The sequence below is a fragment of the Schistocerca nitens genome, chromosome 5 (genome assembly GCF_023898315.1).
Source record: "Schistocerca nitens isolate TAMUIC-IGC-003100 chromosome 5, iqSchNite1.1, whole genome shotgun sequence".
Classification (NCBI taxonomy): domain Eukaryota; kingdom Metazoa; phylum Arthropoda; class Insecta; order Orthoptera; family Acrididae; genus Schistocerca; species Schistocerca nitens.
In genome coordinates, this window is record NC_064618.1 from 18,469,615 (window position 1) to 18,497,156 (window position 27,542).

Consider the following 27,542-nt stretch of genomic DNA (forward strand, 5'->3'; position numbering starts at 1 on the left):
TGTCGATCCTGTAATCACACGGGAAGCGTCGCATGAAAGCCTAACGAGGATGTGAGACGAACCGAGCACCAGGTTTAAAAGATCGGTATTTACACAAGATTTGTAGAGCGCCTTAAATAACTGCAAAAGCCTCTCAGAATCGCCTGATTGGAAGGGTGCTGCTGTGATTAAGCCGTGACGCAGCCAATATATGCAAGAATCGTGAAACGTTTTTTTTATTCCTTCGCTGAAAGAGATCAGCACCTCCTGCCGCTCCGAAGAGAAATTCAATTCGACTTCTGCGACCTCATTACGTGCTGTGGAGCGGAACACCCTTTCCGAGACAGGAAATTAATTCTGGGGACATCTGAATAGCATAACCAATGGAGGTATGCAATCAAAGTGGCTGCAGCGAGCTGTTACTGTACAGACTGGGCGGTCCGCGACTCAAGGAGAGCAGGGGGAGGGGGAGGGGGGGGGGTGTCGCCTGTGATTCAGGGCAGGCCAGCCCAGGTCGGTACTTGCTGCGCTCGTTTGATTGGATGAGGGAGGTCACCGTGCGTTATACTGGCAGGCACAACTATTGCCACTCTGACGTATCGGGTTAATTCCAGGTACTTTTGTAAAGCCGTGTCATCTTTTCCAAGTGGAGTACATTTTCTCTTATTCCTTCCTTGCAATTGATGAAGGAAGCAAGATTTAACAAAAGTCAAAAGACGTTCATAGGATTTATCAACCTGGAAAAAGCGTTCGAAAACGTAAAATAATGCACGATGTTGGACATTCTGAGAAAAACTATAGGAGAAGACGAATAATACACAATGTTCACAAGAAGGAAGGGCGAAAATAAGAATGGAAAGTCAAGAACGAACTGCTCGGATTGAAAATGGTGTATGACAGGGATGTAGTCTTTCGCTGCTGCTCCTCAATGTATACTACGAAGAAGCAGTGAAGGAGATATATGAAAGTTTCAAGAGTGGGATTAAAACTCAGTGTGAAAGGATATCAGTGATTAGATTCTCTGCGGACATTGCTATCCTCACTGAAAGTTTAAGAACTGTAGGACCCATTAATGGCATGTATGCTGGCGAACACTCGCGCCAGCACACCATGCGACATACACATTACGAGAGTATCGATAGAGGCCAACGACAAGACTCAATGGAAACATGTCGCCAACGCCCTCTGAGCCCCAGTATTTAGGATTACCACCGTGGACCGGTTAGCCAACAGTCAGTCAGTTTGGGCTTACGTCAGTCAGTTCGAGCCTAGTAGCAGCGTGTCACCGAGATGGAGCCGCAGACTTAGCCTCTGCCACAGAGACAGGCTGCACAAAGTGACCTTATAGTGGACATAGCGGACTTCTGTTTCAACAGCTTTGAGGCTACGTGGACTATTTAGAAGGTAGCTTGTACCTCAGCATATGGAACTTTAAGTTAAGCAGCTCTTTGTGTGTGAATAAAGAACCCACTTTGTGTTTTAGAACGAGGATATCATTCACCAACCAACATCCTCTCCCTCCTTCCCACGGTAATGCTCTACAGAGACAACGAAACGACAGAAAAGCGGCGAAAGAGCACAGCAGGATGAACAATCTAATGAGCAGAAACTATAGACTCGAGAACTCGAGAAGGACGAAGGCAATGAGAAGTAGAAGAAATGAAATTAGCAATAGACTTTACGTCATAATTGAAGACCACGAAGTAGATGAAGTTTATGAATTCTGCTAAATTCGAAGCAAAATAACACACGCCGCACGAAGCAAGGAGGACAGATGAAGCAACTCGGAAGGAGCGAAAAAGTCGTCATGGCAATTGAAATCTGCTAGCATCGAAAAAACCTCTGAGAACATACATTTGTTGCACAGCACCTGATGGCAGTCAGGCACGAACTTTTCTAAAATCGAAAAAGAAGAGACTCCAAACGTTTGAATGTGGTGCTCTGGAAGGAAGGAACCATTACAGCACGCTGAAAAACAGAGAGAGTGATGTATATACGTGCGTATGATAAACCCCTCCCCTCGAAAATTTCTCTCTTTCATAACTGCTCTGTGTTACCACAGATATCACCCATCTCGTTTGTACTAAGATTGCAGTAGACGCTTTACGCCTCACCAGCGCCCGTCAACAGCCACATTGGACTGTTGATGAGCGGAACATGTTGCCTGGCCGGACAAGTCCCGTTTCAAATTGTATCGACTGGATGGGCGGTACGTGACCTCATGAATCCATCGACCATGTATGTCAGCAGGGACTGTTCCAGCTGGTGGAGACTGTAATGGTGTGGGACGTGTGCAGTAGGAGTGACACGTGACACGTACTAAGCACCCTGTCTGATCACCTGCATCCATTTGTGTCCGTTGTGCATTCCGACGGACTCAGGCAATTCCTGCAGGACACTGCGACGGCACCCCAAGCGCCCAGAATAGCTACAGAGTGGCTAAAGGAACACTCTTCTGAGTTTAAACACTTCCATTTGACGCCAAACTCCCCAGACATGAACATTGAGTAAAATAGTGTTCATTGCACAAAAGCGTGTAATCAGAGTAATTGCTGGAGCTCATCCAAGATCATCCTCCACACACTTAAAGAGCTAGAAATCACTGTAGCCTCACAATATACACAAGGTGTTACAAAAAGGTACGGCCAAACTTTCAGGAAACATTCCTCACACACAAAGAAAGAAAATATGTTATGTGGACATGTGTCCGGAAACGCTTACTTTCCATGTTAGAGCTCATTTTATTACTTCTCTTCAAATCACATTAATCATGGAATGGAAACACACAGCAACAGAACGTACCAGCGTGACTTCAAACACTTTGTTACAGGAAATGTTCAAAATGTCCTCCGTTAGCGAGGATACATGCATCCACTCTCCGTCGCATGGAATCCCTGATGCGCTGATGCAGCCCTGGAGAATGGCGTATTGTATCACAGCCGTCCACAATACGAGCACGAAGAGTCTCTCTCTACATTTGGTACCGGGGTTGCGTAGACAAGAGCTTTCAAATGCCCCCATAAATGAAAGTCAGGAGGGTTGAGGTCAGAAGAGCGTGGAGGCCATGGAATTGGTCCGCCTCTACCAATCCATCTGTCACCGAATCTGTTGTTGAGAAGCGTACGAACACTTCGATTGAAATGTGCAGGAGCTCCATCGTGCATGAACCACATGTTGTGTCGTAATTGTAAAGGCACATGTTCTAGCAGCACAGGTAGAGTATCCCGTATGAAATCATGATAACGTGCTCCATTGAGCGTAGGTGGAAGAACATGGGACCCAATCGAGACATCACCAAAAATGCCTGCCCAAACGTTCACAGAAAATCTGTATTGATGACGTGATTGCACAATTGCGTGCTGATTCTCGTCAGCCCACACATGTTGATTGTGAAAATTTACAATATGATCACGTTGGAATGAAGCCTCATCCGTAAAGAGAACATCTGCACTGAAATTGACACATTGTTGGATGAACCATTCGCAGAAGTGTACCCGTGGAGGCCAATCAGCTGCTGATAGTGCCTGCACACGCTGTACATGGTACGGAAACAACTGGTTCTCCCGTAGCACTCTCCATACAGTGACGTGGCCAACGTTACCTTCTACAGCAGCAACTTCTCTGACGCTGACATTAGGGTTATCGTCAACTGCACGAAGAATTGCCTCGTCCATTGCAGGTGTCCTCGTCGTTCTAGGTCTTCCCCAGTCGCGAGTCATAGGCTGGAATGTTCCGTGCTCCCTAAGACGCCGATCAATTGCTTCGAACGTCTTCCTGTCGGGACACCTTCGTTCTGGAAATCTGTCTCGATACAAACGTACCGCATCACGGCTATTGCCCCGTGCTAATCCATACACCAAATGGGCATCTGCCAACTCTGCATTTGTAAACATTGCACTGACTGCAAAACCACGTTCGTGATGAACACTAATCTGTTGATGCTACGTACTGATGTGCTTGATGCTAGTACTGTAGAGCAATGAGTCGCATGTCAACACAAGCACCGAAGTCAACATTACCTTCCTTCAATTGGGCCAACTGACTGAATCGAGGAAGTACAGTACATACTGACGAAGCTAAAATGAGCTCTAACGTGGAAATTAAGCTTTTTCGGACACATGTCCTCGTAACATCTTTTCTTTGTGTGTGAGGAATGTTTCCTGAAAGTTTGGCCATACCTCTTTGTAACACCCTGTATATTCACTTATGAAAATTGTTATTAACAATCCAAACGGATTCAAAAGTAATAGCAGTGTACATGGCTACAACACTAAGAGAAAGGATGATCTTCACTACTCAAGGTTAAATCTAACTTTGGTTCAGAAGGGGGTAAATTATGCTGCCACAAGTCTTTGGTCACTTACCACAGATAGCCATAAAGCATTTAAAGGGAAATTGAAAGAATTTCCTAATGGCAACTCCTACTCATATGAATTTTTGGATATAGTAAGTGGGTAATTTCTCAACCCAAAAAAAATTTAAAAATATTGAGTGTCATGTAATATTCTGCCAAATATAATATTTTGTATGGACACCTTTTATTAACCTGACACGTTCCACATCATTACAAAGTGTGGCATTCATGACATATGGAACAAGTACAAATCTAATTTAATCTAATCGCGCATGCCTTGCAATGTGCTATTCAGAAGAAATCTCCACCCCCTTGTACTGTTACAGATATACGAACAGGCCCACAGGATCCATGGTGTCAGTCAGCAGTACTTCCGACATTAGTTGAGTCCACGCCATGTCGTGTTGTGGCACTTACGCGTCCTCATGGGCTCCCTTCACGGTATTATAATGGAAAAGTTGGAACAATGGAAATGTTAAACAAATTTAGTGACTTTTTAATTAATAATCTCACAGGAATTCACCATTTCATTAGATTTTTGAATAATTTTGCCACATACTTTATTGAAAAGCGAAAATATGGAAAAGGTTTAGTTAATGCTTTAATTAACAAATAACCATTCGAAATGCATCTTCCAGGCTGTAAATTTTGTCACTTGGGAAACAAGTTAGAAGAAAGATTAACTAGAGAAAATCAAGGAATTAGTCCAATCGATGAAGCATGTAAAGGACATTATTTCTTATAGAGGTAATAAAGAATCAGAAAAAAAGACATGAAACTGATAAAAAACTTCAATTAGTTGCAAAAGAAAGTATGAATGCTACTGATGCTGCATTGTGATGAAATATTGCTACAACTGCAGTTACAGGAATTATATATGGAAAACAAGACTTATAAATGGGTAGGAATGGGTTTAGAAATTGATAAAAATGAGTGACATTTATACAAATTTTATTATTTTGTAATCAATACAAATGAATAACTTACAGTCAATGAAGAACTAAATATTACTTAACCATTTTAACTGATGTTCAAAAAAGAAAGAAAGAGAAAAAACTGATGGTAATTTAGTTTTTTTCATTAGCTATTCCTGTTGTGAAAAAGACCCTTTAATTTTGATAAAGAAGGATAGATTAAACAACTAAAAATTAAATATTTTCGTGATATTTTCATGGTTGATAAATTACCTAACGCACCAAAAAAGCTTTGAATGCGGAATACTAAACTCAGATACTTTTGATCGTGTTAGAACTCATTGGAGTTGTTATTATAAAAATGGAGATATAAAATTTGTTTTATGCCATATGGAAGAAATATTCCAAAACAATTAGTTAACTAATTGGGAAAAATGATCTTTACTACAATATCAAAAGAATAAAAAACTTCAATGAAGTAATTTGTGGACATCGGGGTTTATTTGTTTTACAATTATTATGAAAGAATTATAAGTTTGCTGATATTTTTAAATTAAATAAATGGACATTTTTGGAAATAAACTCGGTAATGATTAAAAAATAATAGATTTTGAATCAGTAGAACCAAAGCATTTTCAATCAAAAACCAATGATGTTCAACCTTGAATAATAAAAAACAAATGAATTACTAGACAAGCTTAGAAAAGAAATTTTATTTTTAAGGCAACTAGAGACTATATTAGTTTTAAATGTTGAAGACTTGGGAATGTAGATGATGAACCAGATGTGAAAGATATAGTTAACGACCATTATTTCAGAATGAATTATCAAATCTTAAAACAAAACTTGAATATACTAGTATTTTAGCACAGCTGAATAATTGTATTAATATACAAGAAGTAATTGATTAGTATACAAAAAGGAGAGTAAAGGTATTTTCATCAACAGATTTGATTTCATACTTTAATTAAAAAACTTAATTGTAAAGTAAATGGTAACAAATAATTGAGTTTACTTTTATGACTGGAGGCAAACACAAAATGCAGAATTTCAATGAATATTATTTCATGCTTAAAAAATTTCTTGTTTTGGTGAAAACTTAATGATTGATGATTTTGATATTTGGATGAGTGTTGAATACATAATTTATGAAATAAAGTCTGAAGTTCTTGGAATCAAAATGTTGTGTAAATCAAATTTTCTAACAGTAAGATTAAAAGATTCTGTTAAGACTATTCTTGTTGATGTATAGATAATTGTATTTAGTGAAATAATTTAATTATTTTGTATTCTATATAATTTTCTGTTTGAAGAGCAAATAGTTTACTGAAGCACTTAATCCTCATAGATTAATTGGTAAACTTAAGAACCGAAGGATTTTTTTCAATCTGTAAAACAAGAAAGAGTAAATTCTTTAAAGTTTTGTACGTGCAGTACTAAATATTTGTGTACAAATTATTGATAAATTACAAAAACCAATTAGAAAAATTTTAAACAAAAAACGTAGTTTCTTTTGGGATTTATGATAAACTGATTAAGTCGAAATTTATTCTGGAAATATAAAAGGAATACCGAAAATAAATAAAGGATATAATTATTTGTTAACTCTTATTGATGTTATTTTCAAAATTTGCATAGGCATTTCCACTTAAAGATAAAACAGGTAAAAATATAGTTGATTCTTTCGAGAAAATATTTGAGTTAACAAAACCAAAAAAATGAAAGCAGATAATGGCAAAGAATTTTGTAACAAAAAATGCCAAGAATTAAGAAAAAATTGAATGTTAATAATCATTCAATTTTAGCGAATTAAAAGCAACTGTTGTTCAACAATTTAATTTAACATTTAAAGAAAAGATGTGGATGAAGTTTTCTCTTCAAGAATATTATATATATGTTGAATTATTTTCGAAATTAACTGATGAATACAGTAACACAAAACATTTAACAATAAAAATAGCCCCAAATGACATAAATAAATGAACTGAAAAAATCTTAATGAAAATTGTGTATCCAGGGAATTTGTTAGATAGTCAACGCAAATGGACTGATGATAAAGTGAATGTAAGTCAAATTAAAGGAATTCTTGAAGAAGGATATACAGCAAATTGGCTAACAGAAATTTTCAAAATTGAAGATTAATCATTACATTTATAAAATTCTTCTCGGGTATGCAGCCGGATCATGACGTCTTCAAGACACAATATTTCTGCGGTCCAACTGGCCGCCATCATCAGGTGAGAGCGCTGGTGCACAATCTCGCCGGCGAGATTGTGCACCAGCGCTCTCACCTGATGATGGCGGCCAGTTGGACCGCAGAAATATTGTGTCTTGAAGACGTCATGATCCGGCTGCATACCCGAGAAGAATTTTATAAATTATTACGCCGGGAAAGCCTTCGTAGTCTAATCATTACATTTCAATCACATATAAACTGAAAAATTGAAATGGTGAAGAAGTAAAAGGAAATTATTTATGAACAAGAACAATTGCAAACGAAAATGTTTATCTTCTTGAAAAAGTTTTAAATAATAATGGTAATAGTAGGGTAATTAAAAGGAAAATAATTTTCTAAAAGTTATTAAAAATTTTTATTTATAAACAGAGTTTGTTACTGAAAATTTAGGCTGATTTGATATTGAATATAATGGTCTGAATGTTTGTCTCATTAAAGAAGAGAGTTCATTTTGATATTGAAATACAGGTTAAACAAAAACGATTTACCTTTAAAATTATTTGAGGATTTTAAATTTGAGTTGCTGGAACTGAATTTTGTTTATTAGATAAACACACAAATTCTGATGAACGTTATTTAAAATCTGAATATGGAAAAAGTAATTGGAAATTTTGTTTTATATTCTAATAAATGTGTGTTTTCTATTTGCATCTTAACACAATTGTTCTTATGAATAATTATTGAAAATATTTAAATAAATTCAATGGTAATCAATTATAAATTTTTCTTTCATTATGTTAAGTGAATTTAGTGAATTAATCACATGATTTACTCTTAAACATTCTACACTTTTTGGATGTCTATTTCTGATAGTATCTATTTGATTTTGAACATTTTTAAATTTTGTTCAATTAACATTATGATCATAATTAAAATTATATTTGTATAGTGTTAAAATAACAAAAGGAGGTTATAAATTTTCATCGTTTGAGTAAACACATGTGCTAATAATGTATTTATTTCTTCACTTTTTTGGTTTAGTATTTCTGAAGCAATATTTTTGATATTCGTTCCTCAACCAAGTCATTTATTTCTTGTAAATGTGTTATTTGATTTTTATAGGCATCTACTATTTCTTTTCTAATCTTATATTCACCATGTTCACGAATGTTTGGTAAAACTTCTTCACAAACTCAAACTTGAAAATTTTACTGTAAAAGGCATTTTGCATTCCATAACTAAAGAATATAGACCAGGTTCATTCATTTGTCATTAAAAGGCATCTACATAGGAACAAACGCAGGTATGTGACTTAATGGAAAGAATTAGTCAAAATTCCATACAGCATTCCCACCAAAAACGTCAGACTATCAATGACACTTGTGTGTACCTGTAGAACCAAGACAGTTTTTTTATGCAGGGTGACAGTAACATATTCGTTGTGATCGTGTTTCTAAAAGCGCAGTCCTTAATGCGTAACGTATGTTTCTGGCGGCAGGATCCTTCTGTGGTCATATTCATTGGTAGAGGTACGACATCACGTTCCCATTTCCATCGAGTGGTCAAAAGACGGACCTGTTGCAGTAACTCGGCCGAGCCTGTTTCTACACTGGTTGCAGTAGGTGGTGCACGTAGCACTCTCTGACTACAGTTCAGGTCCGACTTTAATTGGGGCGATCACGTGGATGAAGCTGCAGGGAGGCCGGGGAAGAGACTGAGGGACACTGGAGTTTTGCTGGAGTTTCGAAAAGGGTGACTCATCTCGAGATATGAGAGTGGCACGAATATTATTCACTGGTGGCTATAATCAGATGGTTCAGATGGTTCTGAGCACTACGGGACTTAACAGCTGAGGTCATCAGTCCTGTAGAGCTAAGAACTACTTAAACCTAACGAACCAAGAACATCACAATCCATGCCCGCGGCAGGATTCGAACCTGCGACCGTAACGGTCACGCGGTTCCAGACTGAAGCGCCTAGAACCGCTTGGCCACATCGACCGGCTTTTTTTTTTGTTTTGGTTTTAGGGAGCAAAACTTCTATGGTCATTATCGCCCAGTCCGTGACTTAGGAAACAGTAAAAAACCGAAATTGAAAACCAGCAACAATGGGAACGAAAGTCATAAATTTGGAGAAACTAAAAGCAGAAGGAAGGCTTAAAAATCCACTACAGAAAGGGGTTGGTTGGCCCCAAAAAAAGCTTCAAATGACTGACGTCATTCCACTAGCACTAATAAACTTGAGAACGCGGTCGGCTGAGCGCGTGTCATCTGCTAAAATCGACGATATATCAGGCGACAGCTGTAGACGGGAGCGTAACGGATTAAAATAGGGGCACTGAATTAAAAGGTGTCTTACTGTCCACAGCTGAGAGCAGTGGGGACAGAGTGGGGGAGGATCGCCGCTTAAAAGATGTCGATGGCTAAAAAGACAGTGCCCTATCCGGAGTCTAGTTAAAAGTACCTCCTCCCGACGACGCGTTCGGGAGGAAGAGGTCCAAGCACAAGGAAGAGCTTTTATGTCCCGCAATTTATTATGGGTAAGTGTCGACCAATGCGTGTGCCATAAATGAACAACACGTCGACATAGAACGCTCCGTAGATCGGCGAAGGGAATCGATTGAATAGCTGGCCGAGGAAGAGAGACTGTAGCCTTGGCTGCAATATCGGCCGCCTCATTTCCACAGATACCAACGTGTCCCGGGAGCCAGAGGAACGCCACCGAGACGCCCCCCCAGGTGGAGCAAGCGCAGACAGTCCTGAATCCGGTGGACCAGAGGGTGCTCAGGATAAAGAGCTTGGAGACTGAGGAGAGAGCTGAGACAATCTGAGCAGATAACGTATTGTATCCGCTGATGGCGGCGGATGTAGTGGACAGCCTGGAGAACAGCGTAAAGCTCCGCAGTATAAACCGAACACAGGTCGGGAAGCCGAAAGTGATTTGGGGTGTCGCCAACAATATAGGCACTCCCTACACCTAACGATGTTTTCGAGCCGTCGGTGTAAATAAATGTGGCGTCCGTCATTTGTGCACATAGAGCAGCAAATGCCCGACGATAAACAAGTGAAGGGGTACCATCCTTGGGAAATCGACAAAGGTCACGGAGCAGGCAGATCCGGGGACGGAGCCAAGGCGGTGCTGTACCCCAAGTTGTCAAGAAGGTTTTAGGAAAGCGGAAGGAAAGAGAATGGAGCAGTTGACTCCCGGTGGTAGTAGGGAGGAGGGGCGGCCTGCGTACCCTACATCAAAGGAGGCGTCGAAAAAAATGTCATGGGCTGGATTAGCAGGCATGGAAGACAGATGGCTAGCATAACGACTCAGAAGGAATGCTCGCCGATTGGACAGCGGAGGTTCGGCAGTCTCAGCATAAAGGCTTTCCACAGGGCTAGTGTAAAAAGCTCCAGACACTAAACGTAATCCACGGTGGTGGATAGAGTCGAGACGCCGAAGAATAGACGGCCGAGCAGAGGAGTAGACTATGCTTCCATAGTCCAATTTCGAGCGCATTAAGGCGCGATAGAGGCGGAGAAGGACCACTCCGTCCGCTCCCCAGGAGGTACCATTCAGGACACGCAGGGTGTTGAGGGATCGCGACAGCGAGCCGAAAGATAGGAAACGTGGGAGGACCAGCACAGTTTTCTGTCAAACATAAGACCCAAGAATTTAGCGACGTTTGAAAACGGAAGGTTGACAGGACCTAGATGTACGGAGGGCGGAAGAAACTCCTTACGTCGCCAAAAATTAACACAAACGGTCTTACTGGGAGAAAAACGGAAGCCGGTTTCGATGCTCCAAGAGTGGAGGCGATCGAGACATCCTTGAAGACGTCGTTTAAGAAGGCTGGTTCGTTGAGAGGTGTAGTAGATCGCAAAATCCTCCACAAAGAGGGAGCCCGAGACATCAGGAAGGAGACAATCCATAATTGGATTGATGGCAATGGCAAACAGTACAACCGTCGAAGCCGACTCCAAACTTCCGAGGAGGGAGTGAAGGTGTTAAATGAGCTAAAAGAATTTCCAGCTTGCCTTCTTGCTATCGCGGATGACACGACGGCAACGCGCTCGGAACTGCTTATAGCGAATACAGTTGGCCAAAGTAGGATGGTGGCGGAAAACGCGGAGAGCACGTCGCCGCTCACGTATTGCATCACGGCATGCCTCGTTCCACCAAGGAACTGGGGGGCGCCGGGGCAATTCGGAGGTGCGTGGTATTGAATGTTCCGCAGCTGTAAGAATAACGTCGGTAATATGTGTGACCTCATCGCCGACGCTGGGAAAGTGACGGTCATCGAATGTCGCTAGAGACGAAAAAGTGTCCAATCGGCTTGGGCAAACTTCCAGCGTCGCGGGCGCATGTAGGACAGTTGAGACTGCAGTCTAAGGACACATGGAAAGTGGTCACTCGAGTGTGTATCATCAAGGGCGAACAATTCGAAGCGCCGAGCTAGTGGAACAGTACCGACCGCAAGGTCCAAATGAGATAAATTTGTCGTGGAGGCAGACAAAAATGTAGGGACCCCAGTGTTGAGGCAAACTAGATCTGCTTGGTGGAAGACATCTAGGAATAGTGAGCCACGTGGACAAGGATGTGGAGATCCCAAAGCGGGTGGTGGGCATTGAAGTCCCCAACCAGTAAATATGGGGGTGGAAGCTGACCAAGAAGATGAAGGAGATCAGCTCGTGCCATTGGTGTGGACGATGGAATGTATACAGTACCAAGAGAGAGAACGTGTATCCAGAAAGGGAAAGATGGACGGCGACAGCTTGGAAGGAAGTGTTTAAGTGGATTGGGTGATGATGGAGAGTATCATGGAGAAGAATCATGAGTCCTCCATGGGCTGGAGTGTCTTCAACAGAGGGGAGATCATATCGGACAGACTGAAAATGAGGGAGAACAAAGCGGTCATGGGGACGCAGCTTTGTTTCCTGAAGACAGAAGATGACCGGCGAGTAGGATCGTAAGAGGATCGACAATTCATCCCGATTGGCTCGAATACCGCGGATATTCCAGTGGTCAATGGACATAGGGTGAACAAAAAATGGAGGAATGTGACCAAGGTCGCTGTCAACTCAACGACTGCTCTGAGCTTGCGACCGACAGCATGGAATGGCATTCAGCCAAAGGCAGAAGATCCTGATCCATAGGTTGGTCGGGAGCAGCTCCTGCCACCAGCGATCGGCCGGTTGATCGGCCGCCAGCAGTGCGCCTCGGCGACACAAAAGACGGCAGAGGGCGATTTCCGCCAGGTGGTGCTGTAGATGGGACACGCCTTGGCGGAGAAGGAGAGGAACTGGGTTTCTTTGTAGCCTTCTTGGAAGTATGATGTTTAGAGGAAGGAGGAACCGATGGTTGGGAAGTTGCCGTACGTAAAAACTCTTCACGAGTATGCTCTTTTTTCGAAGTCTTGGTGTCTGACTTTGGGGCTTGAGATTTAGCAGAACTCGACGAAGGGTGAGCCAGAGAGTGGGCAGGCGAAAGTGGTGAGGTTGAACGGGCAATCTTTGCGCTGGCCGATCTGACGACAGTGGCACTAAAGGTGAGGTCGCAAGTCTGCGTGGCCGCCTCCTTTGTTGGCCGAGGAGAAGCAAGGACAGTGCTGTATTTTCCTTTCTGAGGCACGGTGGGCTGTCGACTGCCGAATAATTTACGAGCAGCAAAGGTCGACACCTTTTCCTTTACTCTAATTTCCTGGATGAGCTTTTCGTCCTTAAAAACGGGACAATCTCGAGAGGAAGCAGCGTGGTCACCCATACAGTTGATGCAGCGAGGGGATGGAGGTGGACAAGCACCCTCATGGGCATCCTTGCCACACGTAACACGTTTGGCCGGATTGAAACAGGACTGGCTGGTGTGATTGAACCGCTGACACCGATAGCAACGCGTAGGGTTTGGGACGTAAGGGCGAACGGAAATTATCTCATAGCCTGCTTTGATTTTCGATGGGAGTTGAACTTTGTCAAATGTCAAGAAGACAGTGCGGGTTGGAATGATGTTCGTGTCAGCCCTTCTCATAACCCTATGAACAGCCGTTACGCCCTGGTCAGACAGGTAGTGCTGAATTTCTTCGTCAGACAATCCATCGAGGGAGCGTGTATAAACGACTCCACGCGAGGAATTTAAAGTACGGTGTGGTTCCACCCGGACAGGGAAGGTGTGTAGTAGTGAGGTACGCAGCAATTTTTGTGCCTGGAGGGCACTGACTGTTTCTAACAACAGGGTGCCATTCCGTAATCTGGAACAAGACTTTACAGGACCTGCAATTGCGTCGACACCTTTCTGAATAATGAAAGGGTTGACCGTGGAGAAGTCGTGACCTTCGTCAGACCGAGAAACAACAAGGAACTGTGGCAACGATGGAAGAACTGACTGTGGTTGAGACTCAGTGAACTTACGTTTGTGAGCAGACATATTGGAAGGTGAGGAAACCATTGCGGAAGAATCCCCCATGATTACCGGCGTCTCCGATGGCGCGCTCCTCCCTTGTGGGGGCCCTCTCGGAGGGCACTCCCGCCTTAGGTGATTGTTCACACCTCAGGTCACACCTCCCGACAAACGGACGGAGGGACCAATCGGCACTTTCGGAAGGTATCAGCTCGGGTAATCACCCCTCCCTGGGCCTGGCCGTTACCAGGGGGTACGTACGTGTCCTACCTGTCTACCCGGGGCGGGGAATTACGCGTTACCCCGTCACCGGCTACGCGTGGAAGTGCGTGGGTCGGCCTTCAGACACGCACAGGGAGGAAGAAAGAGAAAGGGAAAGGAAAGAAGAGAGGTCTCAAACGCCGCAGCGGAGAAAAGAGTAAAGAGAAGAGGTAAGGAAAAGAGAAGGACAAAGGAAGGATGAAGACATACAAGCAAGGAAGGCGAAGAATGCGGTACGTTTACAAGCTTCCGTCTCCGGACGTAGGCACAAACCATACTCCCAGAGGGGGAGAAAGGGAAGGAAAGAGCCAGAGGTGAGGGGGGGGGGCGAAGATGGGGGATGGGGAAGGATGCGGAAAGGGACGGTATGCAGCCCGGAAAGGAAGGAAGGCCACATTAGCTCGGGGTCCCGTGCTCGCTACGCACGTATCCACAAAAGAGTTGTGGACCCCCTGGGGGGACATCGGCCGGCTGACTGTAGTCGTGAAAAACGTTTCCATAGGATAAATTCGAATCGCTGATAACATTTCTACCAGATAACGTTACACTATCAGCGACCCTAGTGTGTGTCTTTAGAACCAAGACCGCTTAATCGTGGGATCGTGTTTTTAATAGCACAATGATTACACGCACTTTGCCGGCAGTAGAATCCTTCTGTGGTCAGATTCAAACATCGGATATTAGCACTTTGACTGCTGGGGGACGTGTTAACTCGTCATACCTCTGCGTTCCCCTGGCGCGCGTGACGTGTATAGGCCCGGCGCTCGGGTCTTCCCTACAGCGCTAAGGACGTGTTGACGCGTACCACGCCGCCGGCCTCTCCACTGCTAGGGACCATAAATGGTAGCCACACGAGTTATACCCAAAAATGCCACTTCTCCAGCGCAAGTGCGGAACCATTGCGCTTCATAAAAGAAGGCGACAGAGGCCTCAGACAGTGCTCAATTTACAATGGACAACCGCAAGATCCTGAAGGAGACTGGATGGAAACGTCGAAAGTTCAAAAGAAATTTGACACGGCTTAGCAACTCAGAAGAGTAACTTCAGTGACAACGGCCATGACAGCCTGCATACTTACACGTAAATAATTTAAGAGTCAGGGAGTCTTGCCTGAAAGTATTTGATGCATGGTAGTGTTGTACAGAAGTGTCATGTGGTCGATACAGAGTTCAGACAAACAGGGAATGCAAGATTTTGAAATGTGGTGCTATAGAAAAAATAGAAAATTAGATCGAGTGACTAATGAGCGCGTACAGAACCAAACTGGGGAAAAAAGCAATTCGTAGCACAAGCTGATTAAAAGAAGGTACCATTTGACGGGACAGATGATGCGGCGTGAAACAACCGTCAGTTTGGAAGGAAGGGAGTGTGGGGAGGGAAAACTGTAAACGCAGACCATGCTCGCCTACAGTAAATGCGTCAAATGGATACTAGTTGCAGTAGTTATTGTGAGGTGAAAACGAAAGGGCTTCTGCAGAATGAGCTAGCGTGAACAGCTCTATCAAACCAGTCTTCAGGAAACAACAACAACAAAAACATCGTCCCCCTCTATCCGACAGACTAGTCGTAGGTTGCCTTCGTCGGAATTAAGGCTTGGCTAAAATAACGCTTTTATAGTGCGATTTTTCTTCCTGACAAGCTGGAGTTGAGAGGTATAATGTAATGCAACTTACGTTTTAATTATATGAAAGAATGAGAAAATAATTGAAATGAAAGTGAAATTGTCCTTCAGGACTGAAATCTAATTAGAACTAAAAGCATCCTTTAAAACTGTACCCCCTTTGGGACTAAAATTGTAAATGGAAACTAAAGTGCTTCTGCAAAGTAAAAATCTTCTAGGAAAGAACAATGATCTCGTTAAAGACTAAAGCCCGTGAGAGAGAGAGTGTTGCGCCTTACCTTCCTGAGGCAGCCGACGAAGTTGTACCGCACCTTGGAGCCCGGTAGCGCGTGCGTGTTGTAGCTGCCGCCCACGTAGACGCGGCTCGAGGACAGCATGGTGTTGGTGACAGCCACGTAGGCGTTCTCTGCGTACACCCCGTCCACGACCGCCGTCACCTGCAACACACCGACCGGCGGCATTAGGCGGTGTCTGTTCCTTCGGACGTGCCACTGATTCCTTCAGTGCAGACGCACAGACAAGCCCCGAGTCCTACGGGAATCGGTGTTCGCTGCAAGCAGCGCGTGGTGTGGGCGAGTCGGGAATTTGGGTCGGGCAGGGCGGCGCTCGCGAGAAACGGAGGATACGGTTTCGACTCCTGGTCCGAAACAAATTTTCAGCTTTAGGATCAGTGTATTTCGACGGCCACCAGCAGCTGACGTCATTATTCGGCTTCTGTGCCTCGGTAGGTGACAGTGCCACCCTTATACGATCGCTTTATCTGTTTATCTGTCTATCTACCTGCCTGCCCGAATGTTAGAAACCCTTTTCCTCGGAAACAGGTAGATGTATCGAGTTGAAGTTTAGGTAACGTATGGAAGTCTACGGTCTCTTCGCGGTGTAAAAAAAAAAAAAAAAAAAAAAAAAAAGTTGATTCAAAGTCAATGGGGTCAAAAGATACGTATGTTTATGTCACACGTTTGACACTCGCAAACTCACTCATCAAAACCTATAGGGTAGTTCCCGTTTACCTACAATGATGAAATTTGACGAGAAGTAAGATTTCACAACAAAAGTAACGGAAAAAATGCGACAATTCTTAATTTGTAACTATATCAAACGAAAATATATTGCTTCCGTCATTTTTTATCCTACATCAAACCTGAAATTAAAACTATTAGTAGTTCTGCTGAGTGGGTCCCAATGGTAAAACTCTCAGGCAAGAAGTAACTTCATTGCTCATCTGAAGCGTTTCGGAATTTATCCGTTATCTGATACCCACGAGCGGTTATTACACGTAGAGACGGCGTTTCAAGTTGTATGTGAAACGAAACTTGGCAGACTAGTTTGCCAACTTGTAACGTCATATCTACGTGCATTCTCGTGCATATCAGATGGACAAATTCCGAAACGCGTCGTATAAGGAATAATGTCATTCCTTAGCTGGCGTTTGACTTACTATTGCGACACAGTTATCCTGAGTGAAAAACTTCCTGCATTACTTTATATCACATTTACATTATTGAATTTGAAACACTGTCGAAATCTTGGAATCCCTGTGACCGTTACCTTTCCAGTATCAATGTCGATAGCAGAGAGAGATACGGTCCGACTTCTCGATTCCTGCAGTGGATTAACTGTTTGTACACGCAAATAAATTTGTACGGAACCCACAGTGCACCTGCGCTATTCGCACCTGGACAATATTTCCTTTGACTAATTTATTCGCGATTAGGACAGGAATGTGTATTACAGAGCCGTTGCAGATTGCCTGCATGACGGCGTGAGGGGCCAACGTAATTTCATTTTCTCTGTGTCAAATCATTATCGATCAAATTTCATAATCTACTCATTAAGTGGAATGATCTTACAACTTTACAGGATTTAGTATGTCTTGAGGCAGCTTATCTCACAGCGCGGAAATTAACCAAACTATACTCATCCGGCATTTGCGAATGAGACGATTTAGTGACTTTCAGCGAGCTTTGTAGTCGGTTTCAACCCTTTACGAAATTTCCTCTCGCTGACACCCACCCAAACAAAATGGTGAATGAAAGAAGTCTATCGCTTGCTACACTTCTCGCTCTTTATGCTGAAAACCCTAGCGTAGGGCACGAAGTTCTGATTTATTACGCCTTTACTACTAACACTGTTCGCAAAACATTATTCAGACAGTATCCACATATACCATTCGGATCAACCGGCTGATTATACCATTTACCGACACAGAGTTCAGAGTAACATTGTGTTACGTCGAAAACTAGCGTTCGTCGCCATAAAACTGTTGACGAATTTCTGCTCCCTGACAATGCAACGCCTCACAGAACTTCACTGGAGTGGTCTTCTTCTTCGTCCACCCTACAGCCCGGATCTCGCACATTCCATCTTCCAGCCGTCTGACCCAGTGAAGTCTGCACTCTGGGGGAAGGAGTACGTGTATTCTGGGAAGGTTATTGATGCAGCGAGGCGTCTCCGATATCGATCATAAGAGTGTATCCTTAAGATCCCATCCCTAAGATGCCACCCACCTTATCAACGACACGAGTCCTTCAGACCTCGGTTAAACGAGCATATGCTGTCTCGGATGCTGAGAATTTACCACAGGAGCTGCAACATCTTAAGGACGTGTTCAATAATAACGGCTATACGGACCGACAAATTCGACGTGCTTTTGAGTTTGGACCTCTACCTGAACCTTCTGAAAACAACTTTAGGTCTGTGGCTTTTCTTCTGTACGCTGGGAATGTGTCATCCAAGATAGGTAGACTTTTGAAAAATTATGACATCAGATGTGTTTTCCGTCCGCCAGCTAAGATTCGAGGACTTCTTGGCTCTGCCAAAGATGATTTAGGTTTGAGGAAGTCTGGCGTTTACGAAACACCGTGTGAGTGCGGGAAAATTTACATTGGCCAAACTATTCGTAACGTCAACGACAGGTGTATTGAACATCATTGCCCTAAGCGATTATTACAACTACATGATCTGCAGTGGCTCAGCATTACCTTACATAATGGTATACAATGAGACGCAAGAAGCTGCAAATGCATCGCGGTACTGGGATTGTGTTTTAAAAGAATTTGTCGAAATCAGATTAGCAGAAAATATCATTAATCGTAAAACGTCGAATCCTGTTTTATCAGATATGAAGAAACAATGGCATGTCAATCGGCCAGCTATGAATAATCATTAGTAACGATATATCGTTTTGAGTGGTATTCACCACCGGAGGCGTGTAACACTCCCTCATAAATTGGTGTATCCGCTCGTTCGCGGATCTGAATAGCAGCCCAAATTAAGTAATTAATTAATGTGACCGTGTACCTAATGGGGCTGGCAATCGGATTGGACTGCTCAGGAGATGTTACATTCCGTATTGTCCTTCGCAAATACTGTAATAATGTACTGTTTGGTGGTAAGGAGGACAACAAACACAGCTTCACAAATAAGACCTATATTCTTAGCCAAAGCACAAAAATAAGGAGACAGCCACTGCCTTCGTCAATACACTGTTAATAACGGCTAGTCTCAGCACAGGCTTCCTCGCTATTCATAGTCGTCACACGCAAAATACAATCACTGTAATCCAACACTGTAATCCAAATAAGGCCGGCGCGGTAGACGCGGAATCTCAATAACGGCACTTAAATATCACTGAAATCACTATGTTAATTAAACTTTCTCACTTTCCCGTATAATACTAGCACAAAGGGGTTAAACCGCGGCGATGGCCACTCCCTTTGTCGTTAATTTGCATTATTACAATTGCTGGCTTCTGCACAGCTCCGCCCGCCTCGCGGGAACCTCCAACACACACTGACTGAACTGATTCTCGCTCTCGCGACCCAACACACTATCGATAGTTGCCCTGTCGACCTGTGCTGATGCAGACTTAGTAGTAAGGGCCTGCGGACCCCTTACATCCCCGCCCTCGAAAACTTCTTTAGAGCCACAGGCGAAAAAGAATCGGCAAGGGAATTAAACATTGCTACATTTGAATGAAACATACAATACAAATAATAAATGGAACTACAGTTCATCAAAATAATCCCTCGACTCCGGTAGTGGGCTGCCTCCACAACAATTTTTCAAAAAGGTTATACATCTCATAAACATGGCATTGTCCAAATTACAATTTTTTTATATCAACCAGCAATAGTCATCTTTAGTCCAATATTGAATGAAACACACAACATATACACTCAAAAATTATTACTTAAACACATGACATGTGAATTACTATACTACAAAATAGTTGTTACAGATTTTATACCTATTCTCAGATAATCTTTGATATGAAATATGCAATTCTAATTGTAATACATCATAAAACACACTGTAAATAAACCTTTCCCTTTTTAAATGTCCGTTTTGCAACTAAATGTCCTAAATATCTTAGCAGGTTTATTCGGGTCCTGGTAGCCCTCACTCTTGACCGGACCTCACCTGGAGTGTCATTCAGTTTTCTTCGGTTCCTCCACCTCTTCCTCTATAATCAGATGAATGATTAAAATGATTCCTTGGGTCATTACTTCCATCTTGTATATGCCCTGTGTCATTCATTCGCCTATCCCAGCTTCTCTCATGATCTCTTGGTTCTTCACTCCCTCTCCAATCATTTCTCCATTGACGTTCACCGCCATGGTTCCTGTACCTATGGCCACCACCTCTTCCTCTATAATTGGACGAATTACCAAAATGATTTCTTGGGTCATTATTTCCCCCTCGGTTTTGATCATTAGGTTGATTGTGTCCCTGTGATCGAACAGATTCCAACTGTTCCAGTATTTTCATCAAGGCCTCCCTATCTTCAATTAGGCTCCCGGATACAGTTTCTTGCATTCTCTGGCTCATTCTTCTTTTTATCGCTGATATCATTACGTCATCACTCAGGGGTTGTTCCAAGGTCTCGTTCAATTCCCACAAATGTTCGGCAAACTCTCTCAACGTTCCTCTCCATGTACTAAGTGACTTGCGATGGAGTAGGTCCTCAATTGCTGCACATTGATGGCTTTTGGACCAGTATTTCTTCAAGAATTCCTCTTCAAACTGGTCATAACTAGTAGTCCCTTCCTTCTTCCTGACTCCCCAAGTGAAGGCCTCACCTTCCATTCTATCTATTGCAAATTGAATCTTGTCTGAGTCCTTAAGATGTGCTGGGAAAACTCCTTTTAGCCATTTCATAAATATCATTGGGTGCAACCCTCCTTTCGGTCTAATTTTCTGCCCTGTATTACTTTGGATGCACCGATTATCACTGCTCATCAAGGTAACGACCTTACCTTCCCCAACGGTTAAGGTGGCATTGCTAATTCGTTTATCGATTTCTTCTGTCTTGCTCTCCAATTGCTGCACTCTCTTGTTATCCTCTTCTCGTTGCATGGCTATAGCATTTCTCAGATTGACAGCCAGTTGGTTTTGCCTATCTCCTATCCCCTTAACAGCATCGTTGCATTGTTTCTGCATCTGCGTCACCTCGGCGATTCGATGATTGCAATTTGTTTCCACTTCGTTGATCCTTTCTCCCAATTCGGCTTTCGTTTCTTCAATATCGTCTTCTATCTTTCTTGTTAACTTTCCTTCCACCTTCTCCACGTCTCCCTGGACTTGGTCTATGCTCTTCTGTAGCTTCCTCTCTCTTTCGTCGATGTCCATCTTCAGTCGTTCTTGTAACTCCTGCATTTCCTTCTTCAGATTATATTCTATCTTCATTTGCGATGTTTGGATCTCTTGTGCTATAGTTTCCTTAAATGCCTCCAGGCTTTCTTTGGTTTCTTGTAAATCTTCCTTTAATGATTTGCGAAATATTTCTTCCCTTTCTCGAGCTTCTTGTGCACTCTTCTCTAACGATGCGTTAGTTTCTTGTAAACCCTTCTCTAGTGACTCTCTGAGACCTTTCTCTAATAATTCTCGGGATATTTCTTCCCTTTCTCTAGCTTCTTGTGAACTCCTCTCTAACGATGCTTTAGTTTCTTGTGAACTCTTCTTTATCAAGTCTACCAACATCGACCACTTATCAGCATCCTCTGAAACTAACCTAGCTCTCGTCGTTTGTCCCGGTGTCTCGGGATAATTAGTTGAATGTGCTGTTGGGCTTCCTAATGACAATCCACAATCACTGATTCCCGAATCATCTCTGTCTTCCTGTCCTATCCCTTTCCTTTCAACTACTGCCTCACAGACCTCCTTATCTTCAGTAGACATGCTTGGTTTATTTTTAATGCACAGGCAAGTAATACAAAAATAACCTCTAATAACCCAAAACACTCCTAATTACCATGAAACTAATCAAACAGTACCTGCAATCCTTTCAGTTAATCCCCAAAATGATACTACATGTATGAGTACCGAACATCACAACTCTCAAAAACCTATTAATTTCCAATAACAATTTTCACATACACAGTTTATGTAAAAATGTTTTAAACAAGATAATCACAACACTCACAAAATCTATAAATGTAAAATCCCCAAACAATTACCATTTAGACAGTGCAGTGTGCATAAACAAGTACGCAATATTTCAAGGTATGCTTCGCAAATTTTTCGGAAATTACCGCAATTTAGCACTTTTCCGAATGTAAATATCAGTTAAAAACTGTTTATTTATCGTGAATACTGCACACTGCAATTTACTGTTATGTCAACCAGTCGTCTTCACTCACCAACTGACGTTACCGCGAGTCGCGATGTTTTGATGTTTGAGGTGGGCGTGGCGCTGCACCGCTGCCGAAGCTCACGTGAAGTTGAAGGTCTGCTACAAGACGACGTAGTTCTCCGTCGGCCGCTCCGTGCCGCTGCAGGCGGGCGTAGTTTGTAGTTTGGCCGCTAGATGCCGGGACTGCGCTCGTTGTCTCGAGTCGCGTTGCTCCGTGGTATGATGTCGTGTGAAATCACCTTGCGGATCGAAGCTCTTTGGTGCAACTGCTACACGGGTCTGCGTGACGTCACTCAATAATTGCGTCGCCACAACACATTGTCGTCAGCATAACAGTTTATGGGTCCTCACGAAGCTGTCCGATTTTCACTGTTCAAAAAGCAATTTCAGTCGAAATACTACCGCTAAACACTTTTTTAACAACTTTTGTGACGAAATCTTGGCTCGTTTCGCTATTTTACTGTTCACACGTGTCTTTCTTTAGTGTTCACTTTTCACAGTTTTTCGCGCGAATTTACGCATTTGCACTTTACAACACAGTTTATTGACACTATTGTTCTATTTAATATGGCAAGAAAAACAGTTTAGTCACAATCATAGGATGCTATTACTTCGCATTGTTCAAAAAATGCACTGTTCCTTGTCGCGATTTTAAAGTTTATGCACTGTCCCGATCAAAATTGAAAAATTAATTTTCTCGCGTTAAACAAGGTAAATTATCTATTGTTCTTTACTATTCGTCCGAAAATTGCACTAGTCCTGTCACGGTCGCCAAGGGTGTAACACTCCCGGTGTATCCACTCGTTCGCAGATCTGAATAGCAGCCCAAATTAAGTAATTAATTAATGTGACCGTGTACCTAATGGGGCTGGCAATCGGATTGGACTGCTCAGGAGATGTTACATTCCATATTGTCCTTCGCAAATACTGTAATAATGTACTGTTTGGTGGTAAGGAGGACAACAAACACAGCTTCACAAATAAGACCTATATTCTTAGCCAAAGCACAAAAATAAGGAGACAGCCACTGCCTTCGTCAATACACTGTTAATAACGGCTAGTCTCAGCACAGGCTTCCTCGCTATTCATAGTCGTCACACGCAAAATACAATCACTGTAATCCAACACTGTAATCCAAATAAGGCCGGCGCGGTAGACGCGGAATCTCAATAACGGCACTTAAATATCACTGAAATCACTATGTTAATTAAACTTTCTCACTTTCCCGTATAATACTAGCACAAAGGGGTTAAACCGCGGCGATGGCCACTCCCTTTGTCGTTAATTTGCATTATTACAATTGCTGGCTTCTGCACAGCTCCGCCCGCCTCGCGGGAACCTCCAACACACACTGACTGAACTGATTCTCGCTCTCGCGACCCAACACACTATCGATAGTTGCCCTGTCGACCTGTGCTGATGCAAACTTAGTAGTAAGGGCCTGCGGACCCCTTACATCCCCGCCCTCGAAAACTTCTTTAGAGCCACAGGCGAAAAAGAATCGGCAAGGGAATTAAACATTGCTACATTTGAATGAAACATACAATACAAATAATAAATGGAACTACAGTTCATCAAAATAATCCCTCGACTCCGGTAGTGGGCTGCCTCCACAACAATTTTTCAAAAAGGTTATACATCTCATAAACATGGCATTGTCCAAATTACAATTTTTTTATATCAACCAGCAATAGTCATCTTTAGTCCAATATTGAATGAAACACACAACATATACACTCAAAAATTATTACTTAAACACATGACATGTGAATTACTATACTACAAAATAGTTGTTACAGATTTTATACCTATTCTCAGATAATCTTTGATATGAAATATGCAATTCTAATTGTAATACATCATAAAACACACTGTAAATAAACCTTTCCCTTTTTAAATGTCCGTTTTGCAACTAAATGTCCTAAATATCTTAGCAGGTTTATTCGGGTCCTGGTAGCCCTCACTCTTGACCGGACCTCACCTGGAGTGTCATTCAGTTTTCTTCGGTTCCTCCACCTCTTCCTCTATAATCAGATGAATGATTAAAATGATTCCTTGGGTCATTACTTCCATCTTGTATATGCCCTGTGTCATTCATTCGCCTATCCCAGCTTCTCTCATGATCTCTTGGTTCTTCACTCCCTCTCCAATCATTTCTCCATTGACGTTCACCGCCATGGTTCCTGTACCTATGGCCACCACCTCTTCCTCTATAATTGGACGAATTACCAAAATGATTTCTTGGGTCATTATTTCCCCCTCGGTTTTGATCATTAGGTTGATTGTGTCCCTGTGATCGAACAGATTCCAACTGTTCCAGTATTTTCATCAAGGCCTCCCTATCTTCAATTAGGCTCCCGGATACAGTTTCTTGCATTCTCTGGCTCATTCTTCTTTTTATCGCTGATATCATTACGTCATCACTCAGGGGTTGTTCCAAGGTCTCGTTCAATTCCCACAAATGTTCGGCAAACTCTCTCAACGTTCCTCTCCATGTACTAAGTGACTTGCGATGGAGTAGGTCCTCAATTGCTGCACATTGATGGCTTTTGGACCAGTATTTCTTCAAGAATTCCTCTTCAAACTGGTCATAACTAGTAGTCCCTTCCTTCTTCCTGACTCCCCAAGTGAAGGCCTCACCTTCCATTCTATCTATTGCAAATTGAATCTTGTCTGAGTCCTTAAGATGTGCTGGGAAAACTCCTTTTAGCCATTTCATAAATATCATTGGGTGCAACCCTCCTTTCGGTCTAATTTTCTGCCCTGTATTACTTTGGATGCACCGATTATCACTGCTCATCAAGGTAACGACCTTACCTTCCCCAACGGTTAAGGTGGCATTGCTAATTCGTTTATCGATTTCTTCTGTCTTGCTCTCCAATTGCTGCACTCTCTTGTTATCCTCTTCTCGTTGCATGGCTATAGCATTTCTCAGATTGACAGCCAGTTGGTTTTGCCTATCTCCTATCCCCTTAACAGCATCGTTGCATTGTTTCTGCATCTGCGTCACCTCGGCGATTCGATGATTGCAATTTGTTTCCACTTCGTTGATCCTTTCTCCCAATTCGGCTTTCGTTTCTTCAATATCGTCTTCTATCTTTCTTGTTAACTTTCCTTCCACCTTCTCCACGTCTCCCTGGACTTGGTCTATGCTCTTCTGTAGCTTCCTCTCTCTTTCGTCGATGTCCATCTTCAGTCGTTCTTGTAACTCCTGCATTTCCTTCTTCAGATTATATTCTATCTTCATTTGCGATGTTTGGATCTCTTGTGCTATAGTTTCCTTAAATGCCTCCAGGCTTTCTTTGGTTTCTTGTAAATCTTCCTTTAATGATTTGCGAAATATTTCTTCCCTTTCTCGAGCTTCTTGTGCACTCTTCTCTAACGATGCGTTAGTTTCTTGTAAACCCTTCTCTAGTGACTCTCTGAGACCTTTCTCTAATAATTCTCGGGATATTTCTTCCCTTTCTCTAGCTTCTTGTGAACTCCTCTCTAACGATGCTTTAGTTTCTTGTGAACTCTTCTTTATCAAGTCTACCAACATCGACCACTTATCAGCATCCTCTGAAACTAACCTAGCTCTCGTCGTTTGTCCCGGTGTCTCGGGATAATTAGTTGAATGTGCTGTTGGGCTTCCTAATGACAATCCACAATCACTGATTCCCGAATCATCTCTGTCTTCCTGTCCTATCCCTTTCCTTTCAACTACTGCCTCACAGACCTCCTTATCTTCAGTAGACATGCTTGGTTTATTTTTAATGCACAGGCAAGTAATACAAAAATAACCTCTAATAACCCAAAACACTCCTAATTACCATGAAACTAATCAAACAGTACCTGCAATCCTTTCAGTTAATCCCCAAAATGATACTACATGTATGAGTACCGAACATCACAACTCTCAAAAACCTATTAATTTCCAATAACAATTTTCACATACACAGTTTATGTAAAAATGTTTTAAACAAGATAATCACAACACTCACAAAATCTATAAATGTAAAATCCCCAAACAATTACCATTTAGACAGTGCAGTGTGCATAAACAAGTACGCAATATTTCAAGGTATGCTTCGCAAATTTTTCGGAAATTACCGCAATTTAGCACTTTTCCGAATGTAAATATCAGTTAAAAACTGTTTATTTATCGTGAATACTGCACACTGCAATTTACTGTTATGTCAACCAGTCGTCTTCACTCACCAACTGACGTTACCGCGAGTCGCGATGTTTTGATGTTTGAGGTGGGCGTGGCGCTGCACCGCTGCCGAAGCTCACGTGAAGTTGAAGGTCTGCTACAAGACAACGTAGTTCTCCGTCGGCCGCTCCGTGCCGCTGCAGGCGGGCGTAGTTTGTAGTTTGGCCGCTAGATGCCGGGACTGCGCTCGTTGTCTCGAGTCGCGTTGCTCCGTGGTATGATGTCGTGTGAAATCACCTTGCGGATCGAAGCTCTTTGGTGCAACTGCTACACGGGTCTGCGTGACGTCACTCAATAATTGCGTCGCCACAACACATTGTCGTCAGCATAACAGTTTATGGGTCCTCACGAAGCTGTCCGATTTTCACTGTTCAAAAAGCAATTTCAGTCGAAATACTACCGCTAAACACTTTTTTAACAACTTTTGTGACGAAATCTTGGCTCGTTTCGCTATTTTACTGTTCACACGTGTCTTTCTTTAGTGTTCACTTTTCACAGTTTTTCGCGCGAATTTACGCATTTGCACTTTACAACACAGTTTATTGACACTATTGTTCTATTTAATATGGCAAGAAAAACAGTTTAGTCACAATCATAGGATGCTATTACTTCGCATTGTTCAAAAAATGCACTGTTCCTTGTCGCGATTTTAAAGTTTATGCACTGTCCCGATCAAAATTGAAAAATTAATTTTCTCGCGTTAAACAAGGTAAATTATCTATTGTTCTTTACTATTCGTCCGAAAATTGCACTAGTCCTGTCACGGTCGCCAAGGGTGTAACACTCCCGGTGTATCCACTCGTTCGCAGATCTGAATAGCAGCCCAAATTAAGTAATTAATTAATGTGACCGTGTACCTAATGGGGCTGGCAATCGGATTGGACTGCTCAGGAGATGTTACATTCCATATTGTCCTTCGCAAATACTGTAATAATGTACTGTTTGGTGGTAAGGAGGACAACAAACACAGCTTCACAAATAAGACCTATATTCTTAGCCAAAGCACAAAAATAAGGAGACAGCCACT

At 42.5% G+C, this 27,542-nt stretch overlaps 1 protein-coding gene across 5 annotated transcripts in view; it reads right to left on the reverse strand.

Moving 5' to 3' along the window:
* Positions 1 to 27,542, reverse strand: part of LOC126260117 (neurexin-1a) — a 2,420,624-nt gene that overhangs the window by 785,081 nt on the left and 1,608,001 nt on the right. For all 5 annotated transcript variants that reach the window (XM_049957356.1, XM_049957358.1, XM_049957357.1 and 2 more), the window contains exon 7: positions 15,965 to 16,123. In XM_049957356.1, coding sequence (XP_049813313.1) covers positions 15,965 to 16,123 — 159 coding nt within the window. The remainder of the gene's footprint in view (positions 1 to 15,964; positions 16,124 to 27,542) is intronic.